General features: G+C 40.6%; 1 protein-coding gene across 1 annotated transcript in view; it reads left to right on the top strand.

Annotated features, from left to right (window-relative positions):
- Positions 1 to 22,877, top strand: part of LOC107268810 — a 30,905-nt gene extending 8,028 nt beyond the window's left edge. Inside the window, exons 2-3 of the mRNA XM_015741940.1 lie at positions 19,474 to 19,730; positions 22,175 to 22,877. Coding sequence (XP_015597426.1) covers positions 19,474 to 19,730; positions 22,175 to 22,545 — 628 coding nt within the window. The 3' untranslated portion in view covers positions 22,546 to 22,877. The remainder of the gene's footprint in view (positions 1 to 19,473; positions 19,731 to 22,174) is intronic.
- Positions 22,878 to 26,961: the final 4,084 nt, after the last annotated feature.

Here is a 26,961-nt window from a genome sequence, read left to right as displayed (position 1 = left end):
TTTTTTTTTTTGGGGGGGGGGGGGGGGAAATCTTGCATAAGACACCCCGATGTGAGGTAGTGTCAGATTCTTACTGACTAAAACGCCTCCCCTCATTTCCTGAGGCAGGGCGGAACCGCGCTAGCATTACTTCACCCAGCCTCCTTTCTTTAGGTGTTTACCTCCTCAAGTCGCTGTTGTCCTTCTGGTACTCTTTCGTTTGAGTCCGTTCAGCTCCTCCTTTCCCTTCTTCGCCATCACTTGCCTGGCGAAGTTTCGAACGGCCTCCCATCCTTCTGGAAAGCCCAGCATAGCCCTACCAATATCGCTGCCGTTATGTAGCTAGCCTGTTGTGGCTTCAAGAGCTTCCCTCTCAAGTTTCCATCTTTCGCAATGGAGTATGATGTGCCTGGGATCATCTTCGCTGTTGCTGCACTCATGGCATGTTGTGGTACTTTCCTTACCGATCCTGTATAGGGTAGTTACCAAAACATCTGTGACCTGTTAATAGTTGCGTGAGGAAATGGTCTGTTTCCCCGTGACCGCGTTCGCACCACTTAACTACGTCTTCGATGATCTCATGAGTCCACTTGCCCTTGGGGTCAGACACCCACTCCACCTGCCAGGCTCTTAAGGTCCGCAGCCTCTCTTCTTTTTTGCTAGTTCTTGATGCTTGGTGGTCGGTACTATTTGTACTGCGCCTCTCCCCATACATCTTGCTCCTCTCTTCTACCCGCAGGTGAATTGGGGGTATGCCCGCCAAGAGCAGTGCAACTCCTGTTGCCACAGTCCTGTACGCCGATGTAATGCGTATTGCGGCTATTCGCTGAACAGCCAGCATTGTTTGGCGGTTTCTTGCTAAGCGCAGTCCTATACCCCATATCGGTGCTGCATACAACAGTATGGAGTGGGTTATCCCTGCCAACAACCTCCTCTTCATTTAGCAAGGGCCTCCCACGTTGGGCATTAGTCGGGAAAGAGCCATGGTTTTAGCCATTGCTTTCTCCGTTGTAATTCTGATGTGCTCGCTAAAGTTTAACCTCTTATCGAGAGTGTCACCAAGGTATTTGATCGAACCACTTACTGGGATTTCTTCACCGTGTGCTACTATCCTCGGGGCTCTAATCGTGTGCCTGCGGCTAAATAGGATTGTCTCACTCTTGCTTGTTGCTATCTTCAGACCTACTTGTTCCAGCCATTCTAATGCGGTTCTTACCGCCCCGTTTAAGGTGAGTTCGAGCAGTTCCGGTGTTCTAGCTTGAGCCATGATCGCTACGTTATCTGCGAAGCCCACGATGGATGCACCTGTTGGTAGTTGTAGTCGCAGCAGTCCGTCGCACATTATATTCCATATAGTCGGCCCCAGTACCGATCCTTGTGGAACACCCGCCGTGATTTGGTAGGACATCTGTCCTTCTCTTGTATCATATGTGAGAAGTCTGTCGCTGAGATAATGCTGCACGATTTCAACGAGATACCGAGGAATGCCCTTCCAGTTCACCAGCGCTTGGATGATGGCATCCCATCTAGCCGAATTAAAAGCGTTTCGGATGTCTAGTGTAGTCATAGCACAAGGAGTGGCGAATCGTCCCATCTTCATGTTGGCGATCCTTGCCGTGTCCAACACGACACTGATGCCGTCTAAAGTGGAGCGTCCCCTTCTGAAAACGTACTGACGGTCCGACAGACCTCCGGTTTCATTTATGGCAGCTTCCAATCTAGTGAGCAGCATTCTCTCCAACTGTTTCCCAGCCGTGTCAAGAAGACAATATCAACACCTTGGGTATCAACACCAGGTGTTGGGTTTTCCATTGGTGGTAAAATGTTCTTTTACATAGGTATTCATTATATCCGGCTAGTAAGAGCTCCGGCGATTCCGCAACTGCTAGAGCAATTGCCTCGTTAGGTATCCCGTCTGGGCCCGGTGCTTTCCTTGGTGGTAATCTCTTAGCTGCTTTTTGGAGTTCTGAAGCTGTGAAGGCTGGTGGCTCTCCATCGTCTCTTGTTTCCAGCACTATGGTGTTTCTGCCGTGGATCGGGAACAAGTTCACGATAATTCTCTTGAGCTCTTCGGGGTCCCTTGTTGTTGGAACTTGGTTGCTCTTGAATCTTTTCATCACAATCCTATAGGGTAGTCCCCAAGGGTCTGAATCTACCTGTTTAAGAAGCTCCTTCCAGCATGATTCTTTGCTGCGTTTTATTTCAGTTGTGAGGTTCTTCTTAGCGGGTTTGAAAGCCGTCAGCAACGCGGTCCTTGTACTCGAATCCGCCGCCACCACCCGCTGCACCTTCCATCTTGCTCGTAAACAGGTCCTCCTGAGATCGGCTATCTTGGAGTACCACCAGAACACCGCTTTACGTTTGCTCTTGTTTACCTTCCTGCGCATGGAAGCATCGCAGGAGCGTTTGATCGCGGACATCATTTCTGGAATGATGTCGACCGGTTGCTGATTCAGTATTTTCACGGTCTCTTCCGGGATGCGATCGCCGAAGGCAGTCTTGTCCAATTTATTGACGATCCATCCCCTCGGTGCTATTTTGACTGTTGTGGTGTAGTTCGCAGGCCCGCGTCTCTTCTTAAACGTGATACAACGGTGATCGCTAAGTGTTACGATATCTCTGAGCATCCAGTCGTGGGTGGGACTTGCCAGGCTCGCGTTTGCGAATGTGACGTCTATGATTGAGGACGACCCCGTGCTATGTCGTGTCCACGTTGGTATTGAGCCACGATTCACCACCTGTAAGTCGAGTCTGGCCGTCATCTCCATTAAGAGGAGGCCCTTGGCGTCAGTACTATTTGAGCCCCATTTTGTGCTCTTAGCATTGACGTCGGCTAAAATATAGGTATCACCTTTTCCTGCTAATATTGCCTTTTCTAAGTTGTCTAGTCTGGCGCCGTACTCTTGAAGCGTTGAGTTGGGTGAGAGGTAGCAGCTAAAGACTCGCACCTCATCGATCCACTTCCATACGAAGCCGACCCCGCTGCCATCGGGGCCAGTCGTCACGTCCCGGTTGAGTACAATGATCGACGCACTGGCTGTCGTGTCCTCCGACCACATTTCGGGGCCACCTATCTGGTTGTATTCGGAGAGGAGTAGGACCTCCACGCCCTCGTCCCTTGCCGTCTGGAAGACTAGGTCCTGAGCCATCCTACATCTGTTCAAGTTCAATTGTAGGAATGTGCCCATTTTTTTTAGCTTTTTCCAGTTCTCTATTGAAGGAGGGGCACATTCGGCTGCCCAGTAGGTGGTTTGCTCCTTCCTTTAGGTCGCTTTCTGCGCAGAGACAGCACCGCGGCGGTCCCTTGCAGTCCACTGCTTTGTGACCTTCTTCGCCACATCTTCTGCAGAATAGAGACATGTCCTTGCTGTGTTTACAGTTGTGGCTGCGGTGACCGTACCCCAGGCATCTGAAACATTTCAGGACATGTGGTCTTAGCTTAATTCTCGCCCTGATCCAACCAATTTTAATTTTTCCCTCCGTTAGAATCCTTTGGCCCTCGTCCGCCGGCATATGGATCATGGCAAGCTGGGTGCCCCGGTATTTTCCCTCCGTTAGAAGCCTTTGGCCCTCGTCCGCCGGTATATGGATGATTGCGAGCTGGGTGCCCCGGTATGCTGGCCTTAGCGTTATCTTTACCTCCGTCATCGTCCCCCCCGGGTAGGATAGTAATGGCACTAAGGCATCACGTACTTCCTCCTCCGTCGTTGTTTCATCGATGTCGCGAATTTCCAAATTGATGTTGGGTTTCAACCCCTTTCTGCCAGCTACGGATAATGTCTCTTCCAGGTTACGAAGAGCTTCATCTTCGTCTTTTCGAGGCACTATTAAGTCGTCTACGTATGTGTGAACGATTCCTCGTCGGGTGAGGTCGTTGAACACTGCGTTCACAAATCTTAAAAAGCTCGTGAGACTGTTGCACAAACCAAATGGTGTTTTGATGAATTCGTATTGTCCTTCCGTGGTCACTAATGACGCGAATTTTCGACTTCTTGGCTCGATAGGTACATGAAAGAATCCGTTCTTGAAATCCAATACTGAGAATACTCGTGTTGTTGCAAGTGCGTCGATGAGATCATCAATTAACGACATCGGGAAGCGATCGTGAATAATTTTCCTGTTCAGCTGTCGATAATCAATGCAGACGCGGTATGAACCGTCTTTCTTCATCGCGATCACTACCGGACCTGAATATGGGCTTTTACTGGTCTGTATAGTGCCATCCCTAAGCCATTCGTCGATCTGAACTCTTAAGATTTCCTTGTCCATCGTTGACAATCTACGGCGTCTCAAGCGCACTGGTTCTTCGTCTTTCAGCAGGATCTTAATCTCCACTTCCGTTTGCACTTCCCTCTTCGGCTTATATGTAGCTACCAATTCTTCGATTCTTCCACGGTATTGCGGTGAGACGTCGACTTTATTGTCTTCGACAGTATTTACGATTGTCATGATCTTTATGAATATCTAATCAACGTGGTTATCCGCATTTGCTCCCTTCTCTGCGGTTCTTTGTTCGTTCGCTCCGACCGGGTTGTCATTTGCACGTAACTTCGCGATTGTAATGTGCCCGCCTCCGATACGCACATCCATCTTCGCCATCAGGTCTTTTCCCAATAGCATCACACTACTCATTGTGGATGTCGGCACGATGTAAATATCATTTTCCTAACAGCGTGCGCAAAATCGAATTTTGCGCACGGGTTTGCTTGCGCAAAGTGCCTCATTCCCGCACTGTCAAACGCGTGTGCAAAATCGAATTTTACGCAGCTTGTTAGGAAAATAACATTACGATACACGTGCGCATAGGTGTCTCCCGCACTCGTTTGTTGTCACCCTCGCTACGCTCGGACGACAAACCCGACTCTTGCGGGAATCACCTACTTTGCGCACTTGTATCGTAATGTACTATTTTATACGCTTCACCGTTGACCACTATCTCAGCTTCAAACACTCCGAGTGCAGCGCTCTGGGCCTTTCCAAATCTCTCGAATCTACGGGCCGTCGGTCGCAATGATGGGTCCCCGATGCCTCTATATACTCACGTTCATTCAATAATATCTTGAAACTTCCCGTATCCAACGGGGCAGCGATTTGGATGCCATTTATTTTGACAATCTCGGCTTCGTCGCGACACGCTGTCACTGTGTTCACCTGATTTTCTTGTTTGTCTCGTTTATTTGTACTGTCACACTGCGCCGAGATGTGGCAGAACTTGTTGCAGCGGAAACATTTCGGCCCCTTTTCCTTCTCCGTACAATCTTTCACTTCATGTTCTACCGACCCACAACCTTAACAGTGTACTTTCTTCTCTGCGTGACTTGTTTTCTTCTCGTCTCTGTCTTTCTCTTTTTCTTTCCCTTTTCCTTGATCCTTTCGTGGCTTCTTTTTATCCGCTTTCTCGCACATTGTGTCATACTTCTCCAGACACTTGTTTAGTTCATTTATGTCACGGGCACTGTAAAGGATACTTTTGTTGGTTTCATCGTCCTCTATACCGTCAATTACGTATTGAATCAACGCGTCCTCCTCAACACTGCTTCGATTCGTGATCGCCTCCATCGCGTACACGTATTTTCGAGGTGTCTCGCTCGATTGTCTACTTCGTTTCGACAGCTGCGAATGTATCACTGCACTGTTTAGTTCTGTTTTAAACTCGCAGACTGGACACTCTTTCAACCTTTTCCAGGACGTGATCCGTTTTGAAGCGCTATGGATTGTTTCGCTGAACCACGTAAAAGATTTTTTCCATAGATCACTTTTTGCAAGTCGTTCTATTCGAGCAATCTACTGCTCTATTAGCGCTTTCTCGTCGCCTGAGAAGTGTGAGATGCTTCCCTCGACGTCTCAGATCGTGAACATATTCGACAGTGTGCGATCTTGTTCCGTGCTTCGAGTTCTACGACGTTGCTCAGACGGTGTCGTACTCTCTTCGCCATCTTCCTCGCCCGAGTTTTCATTCGACATTTTGTTGTGGTGTCGGGGTCGCTAATGGCTACCGTAGTTTTTCCATCGTTCTCATTATCATCACTCTCTTCACCAGAATTTTCACTATCAGCGCGTCTGTAACTTTTTTTACCGACTTCACCTTCTAGTCGTTTACGCAGTTCTCTCTTTTGATCAACCGTCGACAATTCCAGTTTCCGCAGCTCATCTTTGAGCTGACTTACGGTCATCTCTTTTATTTCCATTTTGATTTTTGGTACAGCGCCCTTTGCTTTGTATCTTGCGTTATCCAAATCGTCCGACTTCACGTCTTTGGTGAGTTCTGTGCTGCCATGTTTGTTCAAGTCGCCTTGCTTCTGTTCCTCTTGATGCTTCTGTCTACCTTCCACTTCTTCTCCACCCGGCGACTTCGGCGGCACCATTTTCTGTCTATCCCTATCTTAGGTCACTTTTATCGTCAACTTTAGATCGATGTGATTTTTCGGTCCACCCACCTTTCAAATGAATACGACGTTCCGCCCTAATCGACATTTCGGCACTTACGACTTTTCAACTGACTCGACTTTCGACAAAACTCGACTTTTCGGCGACTACGACATTTCGACTCATACGACTTTTTGGTGGTTACGACTGTTCGACGGTCACGTTATCCCGACGATTGTGACTTCTTCCACCAACGAGAATTTCGTTCGACGCAACGTGCGATCTTTACTCTATGGTGACGTTTCGAGAACTTTTCTCCGTGTTCACCTCCTGTTTGACTGTTTTTGGCTCTTCGTATCCCGGACGAGCCCCCATATGTAGGATTAAGAATAAAATATCAAGGGGTGAACAAACCGAATGAATCTTTATTAATAAAATAACGAATTATTAACAACCGATGTTGCTTTTCTCGTTAGCTTCCAACAAGTGACCCCTCTACCCACTCTCCCACCTGCTACCCCTGCGCACAACGCTCCGGTTTCGGGCCGGCAAACCAACCCAGGGGCCCAGTCCACATATACAGGGTGTTCGTTATGAAACGCACTGTGATAACACCTTTGCATTCCTTGTAAAATTCTAAGGAATACGTGTTGTTTTGATTCCTGAATTTCACAGGAATCTATAACTTCTTACTTTACCAAGAAATGCTTTTCTCATGGCGGTAGTTCGACGAATCATTCGATTAATTTGATTCCGAAGAGTTATGAGATACTGTAATCATTTCGTAGTTAAATAAGTAAAATTGTTGGCTGGTACTTTATAATAGTTTTTTCCTTAGGTGTTAACCTTACGCAGCTAAGGTAAAGAAATGAGAAAGACGACTATGCGTATTTCTGTTACAACGTTTCGACCCTTGTTAGGGTCATCTTCAGGTAAGTTTTATTAATCTGTTTTATGTAAAAGTATGAATGACAGTTATGTTGAGCAATTTTAATGTATATTATGAGTAATTAAATTAAACTGTATGTCTATAATCTAACTTATACTTACAGATAAAAAATGTGAATCATAATTAGAAGTCAATAGTCAGATTGTGTAAAATGCGAAGGTCATATATGATTTGTGATAGGTACCTTCCACCAGAGAGACCAGCACAATGACAAAGCAGCCCATAATTGGTCTATTAAAGAAATTGTCCATGGAGGAACTACTATCGAAGAAAAACGAGTTAAGAGACTATGTTTAATTATTTATAAATTATTGTTTGTGAAATTAAAATTATTAAAGTTAATAGCGGTATTGAAATTCTTTACTTACGGAAAATGAAACGGAAAAAAGAAGAAAGAAGATGAGTTTAATTTTTTGAAAACACGCCCTATTACACAATGATTATCCCGTGTACATTGTTAAGCACACTATCACACATAGAGTAACATATCTCATCAAAAAATTAAACTCATCAAATAACAACGTAACTAACAGTACCGACATAGATTTTAAACGGACTATTACTATACCTTTTGTAAACGGACTATCACACAGACTATCAAAACAATGCAAGGAATACAATATATAACTTTTGTTCAAAAGCAGAAACTCTTTGAAAACATATGTAGGCACCACTAAAGATAAAGTACAATCACTTGACAAATCGAATGTAGTCTACAAAATTCCATGTAAAGATTGTGAAAAGTGCTACGTTGGCCATACTAGCAGGTACCTGAAAACGCAAATATATGATCATAAATACGACATCCGAAGAATAGATCACTCGCATACTGCCCTAACTAACCATATCGTTGAAACAGGCCATCAGTTTGACTATGATAGTGCCAAAATATTAGCCATTGAACCCCACTACCAAAAAAGAAAGATTTTTGAAATGATTAAAATTTCCACAGAAAAGAATACAGTTAATTATATGAGAGACATTGAAAATTTAAGCCACATATATCATAATATACTTACTAAGTGAAACACATAACTTCTATCTTACATATAGACAAGATCGCTTATAAATTTAACAATATTATATATTTTTTAGTTTAAATACTTTAACTTCTACCTTTGTTTACATTAAGTGACATTAGTTAACCTTACACTCTCTTAACGACCATAAGCCTATTGTCACCTATTTAAATTTGACACGTTTGGCTTGTTGTTACGGATGACTAATATCGTTACTGTTTCTCGCTCAAATCTTCTTTCTTCTTTTTTCCGTCTCATTTTCCGTAAGTAAAGAATTTCAATACCGCTATTAACTTTAATAATTTCAATCTCACAAACAATAATTTATAAATAATTAAACATAGTCTCTTAACACGTTTTTCTTCGATAGTAGTTCCTCCATGGACAATTTCTTTAATAGACCAATAATGGGCTGCTTTGTCATTGTGCTGGTCTCTCTGGTGGAAGGTACCTATCACAAATCATATATGACCTTCGCATTTTACACAATCTGACTATTGACTTCTAATTATGATTCACATTTTTTATCTGTAAGTATAAGTTAGATTATAGACATACAGTTTAATTTAATTACTCATAATATACATTGAAATTTCTCAACATAACTGTCATTTATACTTTTACATAAAACAGATTAATAAAACTTACTTGAAGATGACCCCAACAAGGGTCGAAACGTTGTAACAGAAATACGCATAGGCGTCTTTCTCATTTCTTCACCTTGGCTGCGTAAGGTCAACACCTAAGAAAAAACTATAATTTCGTAGTATCTAAATTGTTGCAATTTCCAAAATTTTCGAAAATTTCATAAAACTCAACAAATTTTAAAGACAGTAACTCTTCAGTTTAACATTGCATTTCGAAAATAATTTTAGGACGTTCGTATACTACATCAAACATATGAAATCCCATAACATTTTTGACCATGCAACGTTAAAGTAGAGTTCCACATAAACTGCGTGAAAATTTCAGTACAGGATGAATAATGAACGATAATTCGAAACTGCATGGGAACATTTGAACGCTCTGTAAGAACTGCCGGATAGTAAATTTTATTTAAACACCGTCAGTTGGAAAAGGGTTGTACATACAGGAATTAACGGGTTCTCCAGAATCCGAGCGATACATAACAGTGATGGAGTAATTGCAGCTTTATCTTTTGCCAAATTACAAAGCGGTAGCAAAATTATCATATGAACCAGCAAGCTGATCTCTTAAATTTAATGCAATTTTCATATTTCGTATACCATTAGTTATAATAGATACCCCCTTCCCCCCATATATTTGAAATATAAAAATATATTTGAAACATATGTCGGATATATTACAACTTTTTGCCGTTGTTCGTATACGTGTAGTACATATAATTACGTTTTGAATATATGCCAAATATAATTTTGACTCTTACTTCAATGAGAGACTAGGCGATTAAAGCGCATACAATTTACACGTTTGGCAACCCAAAGACTAAACAACAACTATTCAAAATGTTAGACGCCAGATTAAACTCTGAATTGGATCGTCTGTAGGATTCTTTTCTAGCACGTTCTTCAAATACAAAACTAATTCTCCACCAACAAACGGTGATAGGAGACGGGAAGATCTTAGATACGATCATATAAAAAATGTCAAGTTTTCATGTAACCAGCGTAGTTCTCCATTTATTCAAAATATGCTGTCTGTAAAAGGCGAGTAGGAAGTTAATAAAACCAAATCATCATTCTAAATTATACACTGGTGAGATTCATGTAACTCGTTACAACAATCTCAAGAGACTTGGTCGAGTCTTGCGCCAAGTACAGGTAACCGTCTGTACAGGGCACGTCTCGTAGAGACTCTTTTACCCGAGTCAACTCCTTATAACTGTGTTTGGAATGAAATATCTTATGAACCGTTATATATGAGAAAAAGTTATTCATACATTCACTATAGAAATTGAGGGTTCTGAACTGATTGCCACCAGGTTCAATACGATTAGTATACGAGATCAGGACGTATTGAAATGGCGAGCGAGATGATTTTATTTCAGTTCCGTCGACGTCGTCGTCATCATCGTCTTCGCACGTTCATCTAATTTTTCACACGACGCATAACACTGGCTGCTTTGCCTTCTTTAGCTATACGTTGTGACGTATTTTCGCGATCGAGCCTCGTCGGGAGATGAGAGACTGACCGGCGAACAACTTACGCGATTCCTTCGCGTTCCAGGCAACCCAGGGCTAACATATCCACTTCGAAATAATACCTCTGGTATTTTTGGGCGCCAGGTTCCAAAACAGGAACCACGTATCAATTCTACGGTTCATAGCTTACGCGATTCCTTCGCGTTCCAGGCAACCCAGGGCTAACATATCCACTTCGAAATAATACCTCTGGTATTTTTGGGCGCCAGGTTCCAAAACAGGAACCACGTATCAATTCTACGGTTGGTCCTCGCGTGCCTACGTTGGCTAACTCAGCTACGCGGAGGCGGCGGGGATCTTCAAGAGTAAGGACCACTTTAACCAAAATGAATACTCCGGCTTTTTGGGTCAACAATAACAAAAATCAATCGTTTATTTGAATTGCGCCAATTTCGGACGCGACCACGCGGATATAACAAAATCCAAATTTAACAATTTCGAATTAACTAATGGACCCAATAAGATCGCGACTAAAACCACTACAATTGACAATATCGATCTTCGCTTAAGTCCTAATCCGAATTCTACGTACAAAGCTCGCGATCTATTCTGCGCAGTCTAACTATTACAGTTCGCTAAAATACAGTCGTACAATCCGATAAACTTCGATACTTTCGATATTCAATCAATACTTTCATACGATTCGATACTATTCGACATTTTCGATTTCTTACAGACAATTCACTATCGGTTCCGACAATTCATTTCGACATAACTTTCGGACAATTCGATATACGTTTCAATTATATACAATCTCAATATTTGAGTCAAATCGACAATTTAACGCGATCTAATCGCGACGCTTCGAAACACAACCTCAAGGACTATTCCGTGTCTCTCGGCAACACGTCCCTAAGATGAACGCGATACAATAAAAGTCGGAGATCTAAGACTCAACATTGCCGAGAGAACTAATCATTCGCTCACAGTTACGCACTTCGATTTATACAACGCGCGATAAATATGTCCACGATGGGCAGCATATTTACGCGAACACAGTCCCGAGCCGGCCGGCGGAATCTCGTACTCAAAATGAACGCGGTTCTACGAGTGGGAACATTTCCCACGTGCCTACAGGCACAATTCAACGACAAACGTACAAAACGCGGGGTGTTACGAGATTTCGTCGCTCACAAAAATTAACAAATCGCTTACCGAAATCTCTACGTATCTTCAATCTGGAGAATCGAGCCCGTATACGCGGCCTCGGACGAAGTCCGGATTCTCCACAGAAATTACTCCGGTAACAAACGGTTCCAAAAATACGACTCGCGTCGTCGACGGTCCAAGCAAGAAGAAGGAAGTTGCCTTCCCTTTCGATCGTAATCGGCAGCACCGGAGAGTATCATCCTCTCCCTTATGCGCAACCACCGCTGATTGGTCCTACGGCCCCAATCAGAAATCTCCGATCTGACACCACGCGCTACAATTCAAAATCCGTCTTCGCGACAATTCATACGATTCGGGAACAGTGATTACGGGCTGTTCCGCAATGGGCTCCGTCGTCCCCTAGGACTTCGCAACGGTTCACCAGGCGTCCCCGGATTCCTAGGTCGCGAGTCTTTGTTCCATTCGTCGATAGCGGTGTGCCTCCGTCATGAGTTGTGGTGCGTTACAGGTACTCCGTCGTTCGTAGGTCTATGTCACGCGGAATGAGTAATAGCTCCCATCTTGGTACTCGGTACGCGTAGACCAGTTCATGTAGCTCGGGTGATAGCGTGCGTAGAGTTGATCCAAGTTGCGAGGTGATTGGTGCAGTGAGCTACAGCGCGCGCAGCTTGGGTCCAGCCGGCGCTCTGACGTCACTCAGCCTTTCGTCCTCGTTCCTCCCATGCTGATGATCCCTCGCTGGTTCTTCTTGAGATTCGGTAAGCCCGCGAATACAATATTCGCGGCATGGACATAGCAAAAATCAAAACAACAAAATCAGAAATCAACAAATTCGCAACTTCGTTAGCCCTTGAGGTGGTGGCTTCTTGCCTGGATTCTTCTCTAATACGCGTTTTCCCGCGTAACACGACAGTTCCCGCCGAAGACCTGGCGGGGTAAAATCTACCACGTCACAACGTATTCTGGATGGCGTTGGCAATTTACGAATACACACACAACAATCAAATGCATTTTGTACGTCAAGTTACCGTTCACACCGAATTTTCAGTTAATGTAAGGCTGCTTTCACAATAGTATAGAATTATAAGTCCTCAGCCTGCACAAAAAGTATAACAACATGTATGTGGAGCGCGCGTGTTGGGTGTCATATATGTGTGCTCGACATAGCTCCTCGTATTTCAGATGACAGTTTGTAGAGATATAGGATGTCCAGGTGATCCTCTCCGTAGTTCTCCCTACATCTAGGTATCGGGCCTGGAAGTCCAGGGTGTCCAGAAAAGTGTGCAATGCGCGACGCTTTTACATTTTATATCTTTAAAAATATAGATTTCAGTGTGCTTAGAGCTTCCATATCCCGTTGAGCAACAAAAATTGTGATATGCCCCAAAAAAAAACACTTACGTGTAAAAAACTACACCAAGTACAAGAGTGCTGTGAATTCCTCTAACAAAATGTATTGAAATCATATTATTGAGGTCAAGTACATAAGTCGTACATGCTTGCTTATATGATCTAGCAGCAGCCCATCATTTTAATTTTATTTTCAAAATTTCCTGTAACGTTTTCACTACTCTTTTACATTACTACTGCTTCCCGTAGTTGATTATGATTTAATGGTCATTTAATAATTTATTAAACTTTAGGTAATTCCTTATCGAGTACTACCTGGCAGCTCTGTGCATTAATTAATGTAAATGTACATTCATTACGCCAGTCTTCAAACTCAAAACCAAGAAGTCGAGTACTACTTGGCCGGTCCGTGCATTTCTTCATATAAATTTGCGTTCATTATGCCAGTCATCAAACTCAAATCCAGTGTCAACTTTCTATATAAAGCATATTAATAATAACTCGTCAAAAATAATCATGGTAAAAGCTTAATAATAAACATACAGTATTAGAATACTATCAGTACGTTCAAAGTAAGTACCTTGGAATTTCTAGCACGAACCCGCCAAGTAGTACTCGATAAGGAATCGCCTAAAGTTTTATTATTTATTAAATGATATTATATATAGTTATAGGAAATTTTATAAATACAATTAAAATGATGGGTCAGTGCTAGATCATATAATAAGCAAACATGTAGCGACTTATGTACTTGGCCTTAATAATATGATTTCCATACTTTTTGTTAGAGGAATTAGCACAGCACTCCTGTACTTGGCGTAGTTTTTTAAACGTAAGTGTTTTTTGGGGGTTTTAATGAAATTACTCTACGCGAAAATCGCGTTACACATGATCGAAATAAATATTTTAAATACACGCTAATATCGTGTCTCCAACATCAAAGACATAGCGAAAAGCACCAATCGCGATCAAGTACTAGCGAAACAATTTAATACACAGGCTAATCATATTCTATTCGTTAAGTTTTACTTTCAAATGAATAATATCAGGAAGTTTCATATACGCGAAACTAAGATCAATAATAAATTACAAACACAATCGTGATTATGCTAACATGATTTCTTTCTTTACAAAATTATTTTCAACATTGGAATCTCATCTACGCGATTAAGAACTGATATAATTTGACACTGTCATTTCCGCGATAAGAGCACGATAGAATTTTCCTAAACGTATAATCATTCCATACGTTCCCCAGGTTTTATAGTAGATCTTTTACCATCGTGAATTTGCGATCGCCATACGTAATCATCTAACAATAGGCACCAACCTCAAGGACCCTTAATGTTTTCGAATATTATTCAACGTAACGTCAGATCCCGCGACGCTTTTATCGATTCAATATTTAAAATAAAATTAACACTAAACAAAAATTAACTCTGACGATCGACGGATTTTCGTGCCACAAAGAATGATTCTATACGAATCCAACACAGTAAAACTGGAGTTATATACCCCGCGCAATTAGTACGAAATTCAAGAACGGCATCGAAAACACGTCGCTCACAAAATAATTTATTCGCTTATCAAATCGCGTAAATTTACTGAGTCATTAAAAAACCCCTCCTAAGATCATACAAACGCGTGTCCTCGTATGGCCCGTATTTCGGCCACCCACAGGAACCTCTCTGTAGAATCTCCAATAGGTGTTGGCTTCTCAGTTGAGGAAAAGTGAGGAGTCGCAGTCTTAAATTCCACTTTGATACTTGGCGTAACAATTTTTCTTCAATAGCGGAGCGAAAACGCCCATTTTCGCTCTCGGTGCACAATATACTATTAATCGAACAATGATCATTGATGACTGTTTTAACGTCAAAGTAGAAGTGACGAGCGACGTTACGTGTTATATTCCTCAGACGAGCAGTCATTTACTGCAGAAATTATTAGTAGATACTTAGTCCTGCAGAGCAATCCTTTTATCCAATTGCGGTTTCATATGCGAATTTATTTTCGCCCGAGTCTAGAGGAAGTCTCGTTGATTTTAGATTCTAGATTACTAGACGTCCGCTAAATTTGGTCGAACTAACTGAATTTCCTCTCAAGTTGATCAAATTATCAGTAGAGAATCTTTTAACGAATAAAATAAGCTATAGATAGTACATTTAAATCGTACAAGTGATTTGGATTTCTTTCAGAAAATCGTAAGTACAAATAGTGAATGTCTGTTAGCCAATCGGTGCTCTTACCCTCTTTTCACGTAAGCACGCGATTGGCTGATATCTTTTCGCTTATTGTACTTTTACTGAACTATTATAATTACTATTTTTGAAAGTTCATAATCACACTGCAGTTAATCTTTTGAACAGTCTGCACGCATTACACACACGAGGATTCTCTAACATGTGTTCTCGTCCATATGAAATATCGGAAAGTGTTCGGATAACCTTCGTTTAACGTCTCAGCGCAAAGCACGTGTATTTCAGGTGACGTTGTGTATGAGACGTCGACAGCACTTTGACGCTTGGCTGCGTGCAATGTCTAGTGGGCAACCGGGGCTGTTTCAACCGCCTCGATGCCGTCGAGAAACAAAAGCAAGGGGAATTTTGACATTAGACTGATTTCATATAGCATAGCCTCATGTTGGCAGCCTCAGGTTGCTTGACCATCATCCCCATCACCAACCTCGGTGGAACGTCAATGCTAGCCTCTGATTCGTTACACCTAATATAAAATCATTAAAAAATTAAATAAAATCTCGTAGACCGACGAAACACGAATAGGCCAGAATCATTGACAGTATCTGCTAGTAATGGCTGTAAAATTTATTCTGAATCACCCTATATATATATTGTGACGTGATTTTTGGAATCACGGTCCCAAGGCGGCTTCGGTTACCGATACAGATAACGTTCTCGATTTCTGGTTCCCTTCGGGTCGCCACCCGGCTCAGAAGCTACGCTCTCCAGTTGATTCGTATAGTTATGTCAACGCTCTCGTGAGATGTCGTTATTGTTTAGTTGAGGTCGAGGTACTCGAATCTGCCGTGGGGAGATAGTCTGGACGTACCGAGTTGTCCGGCAGAGGAAAGCATCCGACGGAGACGTCACCACGGACCGCCAGAAGCCCGGGTGAAATACCGGCTCCCCGCTGGAGATGGGCAAAGGGCTGTAGAGCGGGCGGAGATAGTTGTAATACGGTTAAGGGCAGGAGAGGAACCTCCTGCCTGAGTTAAGGACGTGGTGCCCAGCTGTCGCCCGATGCCCTGGGGAAGCGGCCGTGGAGGATCTCCAGAAGTTACGTACCGATTCGTTAAGAAACGCTCTCGACTTAGTTTAAAGGAACGACTCGAAGGAGATAGAAGAGTTATCGGTTATAAGGCTCTCGACCAATCAGAATGATTAGTTCTCGGATTTGGCTATTATCAAAGCAGTCTGTCTCGGGGCACCGACCGAGGTGTCACCGGCTGGCTCGCGCTCTCGTGCTATCTGTTGATAGTTTTTCTTGCCGTGTTTCGTTACGGTATAGCAAGTTCTCGATTCATATAGTTCTCGCGTTGTTCTCCCGATATCCAGGCAATTCTATGAATTCCTGTGAGTGTTCCGGAGGTGTAGTGCTGTGCCTTAGTGCAGTGCTCACCAGAGTGTCCTTTGAATACTGTTCTCGGCCTCCATGGATTAGCTGCACCAGCTCCGGTGAGGACTCCCAGTTTATTAATTGGTGAAGGGATCTCGATAGATAGTTAAAATTTGTTCTGATACGTTCTCGATTCGTCGCTCTCTGTCTCTCGCACTATTTGCCGGACTCTTACTCCGTCATTCTCGATGCAAACATCGAGTCGATTTCGAAGTAATTCCCAAACCGACTGCAGAGTTGATTGTGTAATCGACTCGCATGCTCTTCTTATTCTGGCCTGAAGGTCATCTACATTTAATGGCTGGGTTTTGTAGACCTCATTTTTTATGTATCCCCAGAAATAAAAATCTGGAGGATTCAGATCAGGAGGTCTTGTTGGCCATGGGAATACGCTACTTCTCCCAATTCACCGCTCCTATAATGCCGAACGCTACTATTATTTAATAAAATGTAAATTACGGTCAACAGTACTATTGCCACTGATACACCCATGTATTGTAATAGACTATCGGTTGTGATCAAATATTACTTTCCCACCCCCAACTGTTTGATCGTTTGTCTGATTGACCGAATTGGCATGTCTTTACAGCAACTAACAAGGAACATCACTTTAGCGTTCCCCTCCGATTTTGATGAAGCTCAACTATGTTGTAGCGCTTGAAAATCTAAGAGATACGTGTTTTTTTATTGGCGGAAAAACGGTTTTAGGAGGTGAAATTACCCTAAAAGTTCGGCATGTCGAGGGGTGATAACGCAGTTTCAGATCGACCGTTTTCAATGAAAGAAAAACTAAAATGTTTCTCATCACGTGTAATGTAAAATGCACCTAGACATTAAAAAAAATTATCTCTTGTGGGGGTGAATCACCCCTCGATTATTCTTTTTTTCACCCTATTTAAGAAACTTACGAATGGAATTTAATGAAATACGTACCATTTAAAAGAGGAAGTAAAATTACAGTTTACATGTTTTTGCTTTTTTGAGGGAAAACATGTTTAAGGGGGTAAACTACCCCCTGCATACCGATGTATGAATTCCCATATAGGATCACTTATCGCGAATTAGAAAAATAAAACGTGCGATTTTCATTGAAGACTATAATTATATATCTGTGAATTGGCATCGGTTTAGTGATTTTTATATTTGAATGACGTAAGTATTTAAAAGAAGGAAAAAAAAGATGCTAAAAGTGAGGCTCGAACCAGCAACGCTGCGATCACTAGGCTCGAGTGGTACCCGGTAAGCTACGCAGTCTGTTTCAATATTGTGTAATACATTTGGGTGACTAAAGATAGCTAAAGTATTTGGTCACTTAGTCAAAAAGAATAATCGAGAAGTGGTTCACCCCCCACAAGAGACAATTTTTTTTAATGTCTAGGTGCACTTTACATTACTCGTGATGAGAAACATTTTAGTGTTTATTTCATTGAAATCTGTTGATCCCTTCTAGGTGAAACTGCATTATCACCTCTCGACATGCCGAACTTTGGGGGTTAATTTCACCCCCGAAGACCATTGTTACTCCTATAAAAAAAATGTGTCTCTTAGATTTTCAAGCGAAACAACATAGTTGAGATTCATCAAAATCAGAGGGGGACACTAAAGTGATCTTCCTTGTAAGTCCCACCCATTTTTGACGTTTGATAAGACTCACCCTGTATATAAATACATTATTTATATGCATGGAAATTATCGTAGGTGCAAATAGAAACTCACCTATAGGAATTCTAAAAGCGACGCAGATCTCGCCTATAGTGTACATTTCAATATTTGCTTCACGCTAATTATCAATTAGAGATGAATGTCCACCTAGTTAATTTGATGAAATTCAAACTATTTTACTGTTGTAAGTTAAATGGACCATTAACGTAATTGATTTCTATTTGAGAGACAAGGCTATTCGTAAAGCATGAATCGTATCGGCGCAGATAGCATCAATTAAAAAAAATATAAAATTTCTCTAATGAAATTATATCGAATGAACTATAGATTTTAAGCGTTAATTGTAATTTTAGACGTATGAATCCGTAAAGTTTCGATCAGGTTTTACGTAACTCATACTCATTTAATCATTAAGATTATCTTGTCGGATCGTGAGATAATTAATCACGCATGACCTCTCATACAGGAAACGCGGAAACTAACCTCAGAGTTTAATATCTAGCAAAATATGAAAACTCGTCAGCCGTTATAATTGATGGACCTCGTTGCCGTTACAATCATGCTGAGTACGCAGTCAGCCATTTTGCCTGAGTAATGCACCTATTTTTTTTTAAATATGCCATTTCACATTCTCCTATTCAAACGCTGTAATTTACGAAGCAGGTTGTTATTAACATGTTGCTAACTAGTCGTTGCATACTGCGCTTGGATCATCCAGGAATTAATTTCACGACAGGTGTTTAGCCACGGCGGAATAAACAGCGTGTCTGCTATAACGTGAAATGCTTTACGCGAAATAAGGACTCTTTCCCGCTTTCCTCTGTTAGTAATTATTCAAAATATCCATCGATTATATTGTGGCTTACAATCCTGATGGACGAATTGTCTGAAGTAAATGATGAAAGTTCCGATAGCCATGCCTGGTCATGTAAGTAATGGCGTTGTAATAGTGGCGCAAATATTTGAATATAAATTAATGTTATTATTGCTGAAATTACAAAATCGATTAGTTATTATTTTCGTGCCATTTATCAATACCATTGCTGAGGATTATAGATTTTGATTGTCGGTTAGTATACGTTTTAATCGAATGTAACTAAATCAAAACTTTTCTTATTATCTTACTCGTAATCCTGGTAATACTGTTATTGTAGTTTAAATGCCAGTCAGCCGTAGGCATACAAGATAGAAAATAAACCGGAAATTTAAATCTCACGTTTAGGTCAGAATCCAGCCTTTTCGATTCGCCGGACAGACTCTCACCTAGTACGAGGCAGAGAAGAATCATAGCTGAACATCAGAGACAACTTCATCGTGAAATGGAGGAAATGCAAGACACGCTTACACGTGGTTTTCGGTCGAGGGACCTTTTACCGTCCTGCGATGTATCATCATTGGCCTCTTGGTCGTCATCCCTCGGATCCATTGGCAGAAATAAGCTCAGGAGAAATCGGATGCCTGCTTGGGAATATGTTCGAGGTAATTAATATTAACTAAATAATATGAAAATATTGAAGGCCCTAGAGATATTAATTAATGGATAGACCTTTACCACTGTTTAGCAATGATATTACAACATGCGAGGTTTTTTGAATATATTGTTGTATAATTTTAATACTATCTCTTTGTTGTTAATGACAATTATAATGATGGTTAAATAAACATATTCAATAGTCCATATACATACAGGGTGTTCCGAAATTAACTGATCAACGGGGTATGGCGGTGTTCGGGAGGCATCACTGATCACGAAAATGACCTTCCTATTGTCTGGAAAGTCATAGTTTTTAAATGGGAGCAGGTCAAAGTTGACCAATCAGAGGGAGGCGTCACGAGAAACGTAGACACCTACAAACGCTGAGTTTTCTTCCTTCGCTTTTGTTTCTCGGTGGCTTCGGGCAGGATGACGTCAGCCGAAGCATGTCTATTGGCTGTCTATCTATATCTATACTCGCTGAGAATAGAAGTTCTCAGTTGAACAGTCAAGCACTAATTGAAAACTGCAATGTCCTATGATAATGCCATTTGACTTACACAGATATCTCTGTGACGTCTTACGTAGGTTATCTTGATCTCGCTTTTCTTCCATTGATCTTCAGCGATTCGTGCTACATTCCGTTGTCGAATCGCAATAAAATTCTAATGCAATTGACGAATTTTCATAATTTATAAAGCATATTCCTTAAGAGTTATTTTTCCGTTTAAGATATAATACCGATCTTTCGTAGTAGGTAAATCCGAAATCTGTCACCTACAAATATTACGCAACTTGGCGTGGACAAATGTATTTTCAGATTTCTTTTTCATGTCCATTCCGTTTCCTGGATGCTCGTGTACTTGTTGCGGCCAATTTTCATGGATTTCTCTTTCTGATTAATTCAAACTAAAAGTTGAATAAATAATCCTTGGCATATTCCAGTATCCCGATCATATGCCGGAATGTATGATAAAAATTGTTAGATATGATATGAATTACTGGTATATCACTTTACACGATCCATATGAGATTCTTTTTTTTTATTAGGACTACTATTATAACGAAGGATGAACGTCGGTATGCAGGGTGGATCGAAAATTTCTCTGAAAAGGATCTTTTCCGTATAATTCATATAGCTTGTGGTCAAAATTGATCTGAGTATGATGTCATTTCTGCAATAGGGAAATAGAGCATTGCAGACCATTCATAGATCATCGATTCAAGTCATAATCACTGTACGCGAAAGATCAATACAGATCAATTTTGGATCCATCCAGCAAACTGAATTTATCCGTCGTAAACCTGAGCGTAATCTACCGTGAAACGCGTAATTAAAAACTGAATAGCTTTACCACATCTAAAATGTTTTACTGTATCCAACAACTTTTACTGTAAACGTTCAGTAATAATGTTAGAATTATTATTTCAATTCTCAGATTCCTCGTCGAGGTCCATTCCTTTTCCTGACTATCAGCGTACGTTGCCATCATATTCCCCAGACTCTTCTTCTCTTGAACACTCCTTCCTCAAGAAATGGGTATTCCGTCGGTGCATTCATAATACCCTGCACCCATTGATAATAAAATATCTTATTGTTTTGTTTATATTTGAAATAAATATTGGTAAATAATATTTCTTGACACTTTATTGCAAATATCTTTAGTTTTGCAATAATAACATCAATTGTAAAATCAAGCTAGAGAAGCATAAAAGGTATTTGATATTGACATAGTATGGGGTGTAAGAGAGAATAAATACATGTAACGCTTTTATCGCCCACGCCAAGTTGCGCAATATTTGTAGGTGACAGATTTCGGATTTACCTACTACGAAAGATCTGGATTATATCTTAAACGGAAAAATAACTCTTAAGGAATATGCTTTATAAATTATGAAAATTCGTCAATTGCATTAGAATTTTATTGCGATTCGACAACGGAATGTAGCACGAATCGCTGAAGATCAATGGAAGAAAAGCGAGATCAAGATAACCTACGTAAGACGTCACAGATATATCTGTGTAAGTCAAATGGCATTATCATAGGACATTGCAGTTTTCAGTTAGTGCTTGACTGTTCAACTAAGAACTTCTATTCTCAGCGAGTATAGATATAGATAGACAGCCAATAGACATGCTTCGGCTGATGTCATACTGCCCGAAGCCACCGAGAAACAAAAGCCAAGGAAGAAAACTCAACGTTCGTAGGTGTCCACGTTTCTCGTGACGCCTCGCTCTGATTGGTCAACTTTGACCTGCTCCCAGTTAAAAACTATGACCTTCCGGACATTAGGAAGGTCATTTTCGTGATCAGTAATGCCTTCCGAACACCGCCATACCCCGTTGGTCAGGTAATTTCGGAACACCCTGTATACACATATGTATAGGAAGATGTTTTGTAAAGTCAATAATTTTTTTTATAAATTCAGTAACTTGTTTACTTTGAAGGTCCATCACCCATGTGGGATACTGTCAGTAGCGATGGCAGCTTCACAAAATGTAAATCCGAGGAGATGATCAGCCGCGAAGATTCACCAAAATGGAACGTCGTGAATAATCGACGAGCAAAGGACGATACAGATTTTCGTTTACCTACTTGGGATCATTTGGAAGCGACGCTCAATCAAAAGTTGTCACGTTTTGAAAATTTCGAGCCTGATTCCCTAGAGACGAATCGCGACGTGGGAATTGATTATTTAATGACGACAAACGCTAGGAAAGAGATGTCCCAGGAAATGAGGGCTGTCGAGAAATGGAGTACGCCTGTACTGAAACAGGATCAAGATATGTCCTTAAGATTGAGTCTGCGAAAGAATTGAACTTGAAATAAGGAATGGTGGAAAACTTTCTTAATATATATTCCTTTTTTAATGTTGTGAAAATAAATCTTAGCGTTCACAATAGCAAGCTAATGTTTAAAAAAAAAAAACTACTACCTTGGGACATCACAGCGTTGGAGTTCTTATCTAATCTAACCTAACAAAAATTTTCTAACCCCATCACAAATACTGGATGCTTGACATTGAAAAACAGTCCTCAAAATAGCGATTTCGTAAATAAAATCGTCCCCAAAGTATCCCCTAGCAAAAAATATAAATTGATGCACATATGCGGTAAATATTTGTAACCTATATATTAAATATATACATATAACATGTAAACACATATATTCCATGCATATGTAACATATTTATTTTCATGACACCTGCATCGAAACTTCTAGTTTTAGTGTCTCTACAACCAGATGAAACAAGTTAACTTCAGGCCAATGCCGCGGACAACTATTAGCGGGTGCGTAAATTGTGAATGCTTTAAATCAGCGGGAGAAATATGCTTGTATCTGTAAGTCAAATTCAATGTTTAATTCAGCCCTATTACTCTCTTATTTGTTTGTTGGTGCGTGACGTATGAAATATTTCGTATAATTTTGAATTGGCCTAGTGCCCAATAATTGGCCTATGACCCTGGAGTTCCTGGCCGGTTGCTGTGTTATTTTATTAGAAAAGGGACGTAAACGCATCCCGAAGACGAGAAACGGAAGATATAATTATGGGACTTTTTTTGACGTCAAAATAACGTCACAATAAGTATACTATACATAATATACAATAGATATTATACATCTGTATTATTATGCCCATGACAGAATTCACGCTATTGTTAATCTCCAGATGCAAAGTCAGCATTAGGCGAATGCTGATCCTATGCATAAGGCGTTAAGATAAGAGCCATGAGAGGCACCTTGTGAGCCACAGCGGTCACTCGCAAAGTTCCTAGCGAGGAGTGAAGTCCTGGAGCGTATTCCATAGTCGTGAATAATTAGTATCATTGTGGCTTCTACTATTACATTTGCGTTACCTTCGTATTTACATCATACCAATTTCAATAAACTATAATCGTTCTTTATATAATTCCAAATCGATGTAATTATTTAATCTCGACCCTAAAGAACTCATAACTGCATAACAGTATATATTTATGTATTATGGCGTTATTTCCCGTAACAAGACTGAAATCGATTAATTTTCGTATTTATCATGCGGAACATATTGCCGTTGCTTAATATTGCGTTACGTAAATTACCGGCCAAGAACTCCCATCACAATTTATGGAATTATCGAACATTAAGTTAATTTTTATTGTACAACCATTTCATGCGTTACGAATTCGGCTACAACACCTAACATCTTCACGTCGCTGGATGAGAAACATTACGAGGATATAGCTGGGATAGTGGAGGACGATTTAAAATCAATAGACGCCTCCACCTCCGAGTTGAGTAGGGGTTCGGCATTGAGAAGGACATCGCCATAGACTATGTCGTTCTTAACGTTACTGTCGGCACCGATGCGAGAGATGACCATCAGCGGTACCGAAGAGGATGGGGAACAGGAACTACCTCTGCGCGAGGACTCATGAACCTTCGTCACCTAGCCATCCCAACCTGGTCCGGACGAAGATCACCACTAGAGCAATCTGGACATCCCGAAGCTATGGCAGCGGGTTTGTGATAATTTCGAAGACCCCGGGTCAACCGGGCTCGGAACGGGATTTTTTTGTTTAGGTTTTGACCTTCCTTCCGCGTATTGCATATTGTCTAGCACAGAGAGGCTCCGGAAATTAATTAGCAAGTTTATTGCATTCTTCTCGTGAGGAGTTATTGGTGATATATCGCTTTGAAATGAATTTCGTAAAGTTTTTAATTTAAGTCCACCAGCATGCTAGTGAATAATTCTGTTGCGACGGTGATTGGCCGAAAAGATGATTGGTCGCTATTTATTTCCCGTCGATTGTCTTGACCGATTTCAATAAATAGTTGTCTCGCACGTGATATCAAAATGTAATGCTTAGGTAAGCACTTTTGTCTAAAAGGGCAAAATCTTTTATATCTTGGCTTCCGTCATGTTCAGATCTATTCCGTTTTGTTCCTGACGGTCTCGGTGTAGGAGATAGATTGGCGTTTCGCCAGCCAGGAAAAGATTCCGTGCGTTCTGTTGATAATTTCTTTATTCTCGAAATGTATTATCGAATTAGCATCATACCTCAGTGATCCTCCAGAACGTTAAACGAATCCGTGTTTTACGCGTCTCGTGAGTTCACATATTGTCTTTTCGTTAGTTTAAGTCCTATATTTTCTGTTTTCGCGTTCTTTCGTATTTTGCATATCTCTTGCAGTCACTTTCTTTCCTTTTTTCTGATTTATCGATGTACTCCGGATAATTTAACTCGCGGCAAACCACTATCATTGTCTGATGTTGTTAGCGTTTCGGCATTGTATGATTTTTCTATTGAGTTTCTCGCGTGCGCATCGTAAAGTTGTACAGAAAGTAATTTCGTATAAGATCTAACAAATATCTGATTCTCCCGATTCAGATCTTGAGAGATTCGTGGAAATAAGGATAAAAAAGCGGTATGAATTCAGAAGGAAGAAAATTACGAGAAACGAGAAAGGAAAGTGAAGAAAAAGAAAAAAAAATGTGTCGGTAATCCAAGGGTGCTCCATTTTTCAGATGTTCACGATTAAGAGATTTTAAGTATTTTTAAGATTAAAAATTGTTGATTGTTTTGGCTCATTTTTCTTGTCTCTTCCTTTTTCCACACCTTCATATTCTTCTTTTTCTATTTATAAAACTCTTGGTGTTTTCGTATTTACCGAGATCAATTTCTATGGATGAATGGACGGATGTATGGATACGCATTTCCATTTATATGCATGCCTTTTGCAACTACATATTCATACGCGTGGGATATGTATACGCATACGCATATGCACTTCTGGCCCTTCTCACCTAGCTATTGCTGCACATAAAAAAACATTATTTTTCCAACTACTATATTTCGATGTTTTCGCGTTTTAATACTGCGGCCATCATAAATTCATGGAAAAAATTACATTGGCCAGCTGAACTGGGTTTACTTTTAATGTAGAGCAATCAGGGTAATATCCAAAAGGGGAACAATGAAAAATTCGAATAATTGAAAAAATTCCCAAAAAATATATTGCTGAAAAAAAAGTGAAAATATTAATAAGGAATATTTGACTAATTGCCGCTACTTACAGTTACTTTCACGCATACGTATATCCATATTGCTCAATGTGAAACGATCTGCTCCACATTTTAATTCCAGCGGGAGTTGACTTATTCATAGAAATTAAAAGAAAACGTACTAAAAAAATCATCGAAGTTCAGTTGACTTTTTTGATCATTAATCTTCCTGGATATCCTCCAATGAACGGCGGCTTAATTTTTGTTATTTCTGACTTTTCCACCATCGTTTCACAAAAAAAATCGTTAAAAACTATCAGAGAGACGTTTAACTGCCTATGACTTTATTATATTTATTCGTTATATCTCACACCTTCTTTAGTACATTTTCATATAATATTTTGACTCTCGTATTTGCATGAATCTCATGTGGAATATCTTGCACGTACCATATTGTATCGACTATTCGAGGCACGAACGAAATAAAACGCAGGAAACCCGTGAATGGATTCCTTTGGTTGCTGTTCGAATTATTGTAAGAAAAGAAAAGGAAAAGAAAAATAGAATTGTAAAGGTCATTCTACAATGCAATATAATAAGAAATAAGGAATAAGAAATAAGCAATAAGATCTTCATTTGATATTTACGTAATTCCATTGGGTACTCTAATCAAGAAGGAGAAAGTCGTTTTTAAAACCGAGCGTTTACTAAGTCTCTACGATTTTTATGACGTCTTGGACATAGCAATGATACGGAAGCGGTTGCTAGAGTCTTTAAGGACTTCACGGAGCACGAAACGTGATGAGTAATTGTCATTACCTGTCATCTGTCATTATCTGTCAATATATAAATATAAAAAAAAAATGTGTATGCGCTTATTCATACAGATAAGTAAATCATTACTTCATTTTTAAAGTCACGATGACTTTTATCGTAGAGAAATTTCATTTCTCTAACGATATTGATAATGACCTCGTCTATAGAGCTGGTAATGACAGGTGACAGGTAATGACATTTGACAATGACGTTTCGTGCTCCGTGAAGTCCTTAAAGACCCTAGCAACCGCTTCCGGATCGTTGCTATGTCCAAGACGTCATAAAAATCGTAGAGACTTAGTAAACGCTCGGTTTTAAAAACGACTTTCTCCTTCTTGATTAGAGTACCCAATGGAATTACGTAAATATCAAATGAAGACCTTATTGCTTATTTCTTATTCCTTATTTCTTATTATATTGCATTGTAGAATG

The sequence above is a fragment of the Cephus cinctus genome, unplaced genomic scaffold (assembly GCF_000341935.2).
Source record: "Cephus cinctus unplaced genomic scaffold, Ccin1 Ccin1_scaffold0588, whole genome shotgun sequence".
In the NCBI taxonomy this organism is placed as follows: Eukaryota; Metazoa; Arthropoda; class Insecta; order Hymenoptera; family Cephidae; genus Cephus; species Cephus cinctus.
Note: the sequence above shows the minus strand (reverse complement) of the source record. Positions and strands in the feature narration are given on the sequence as shown.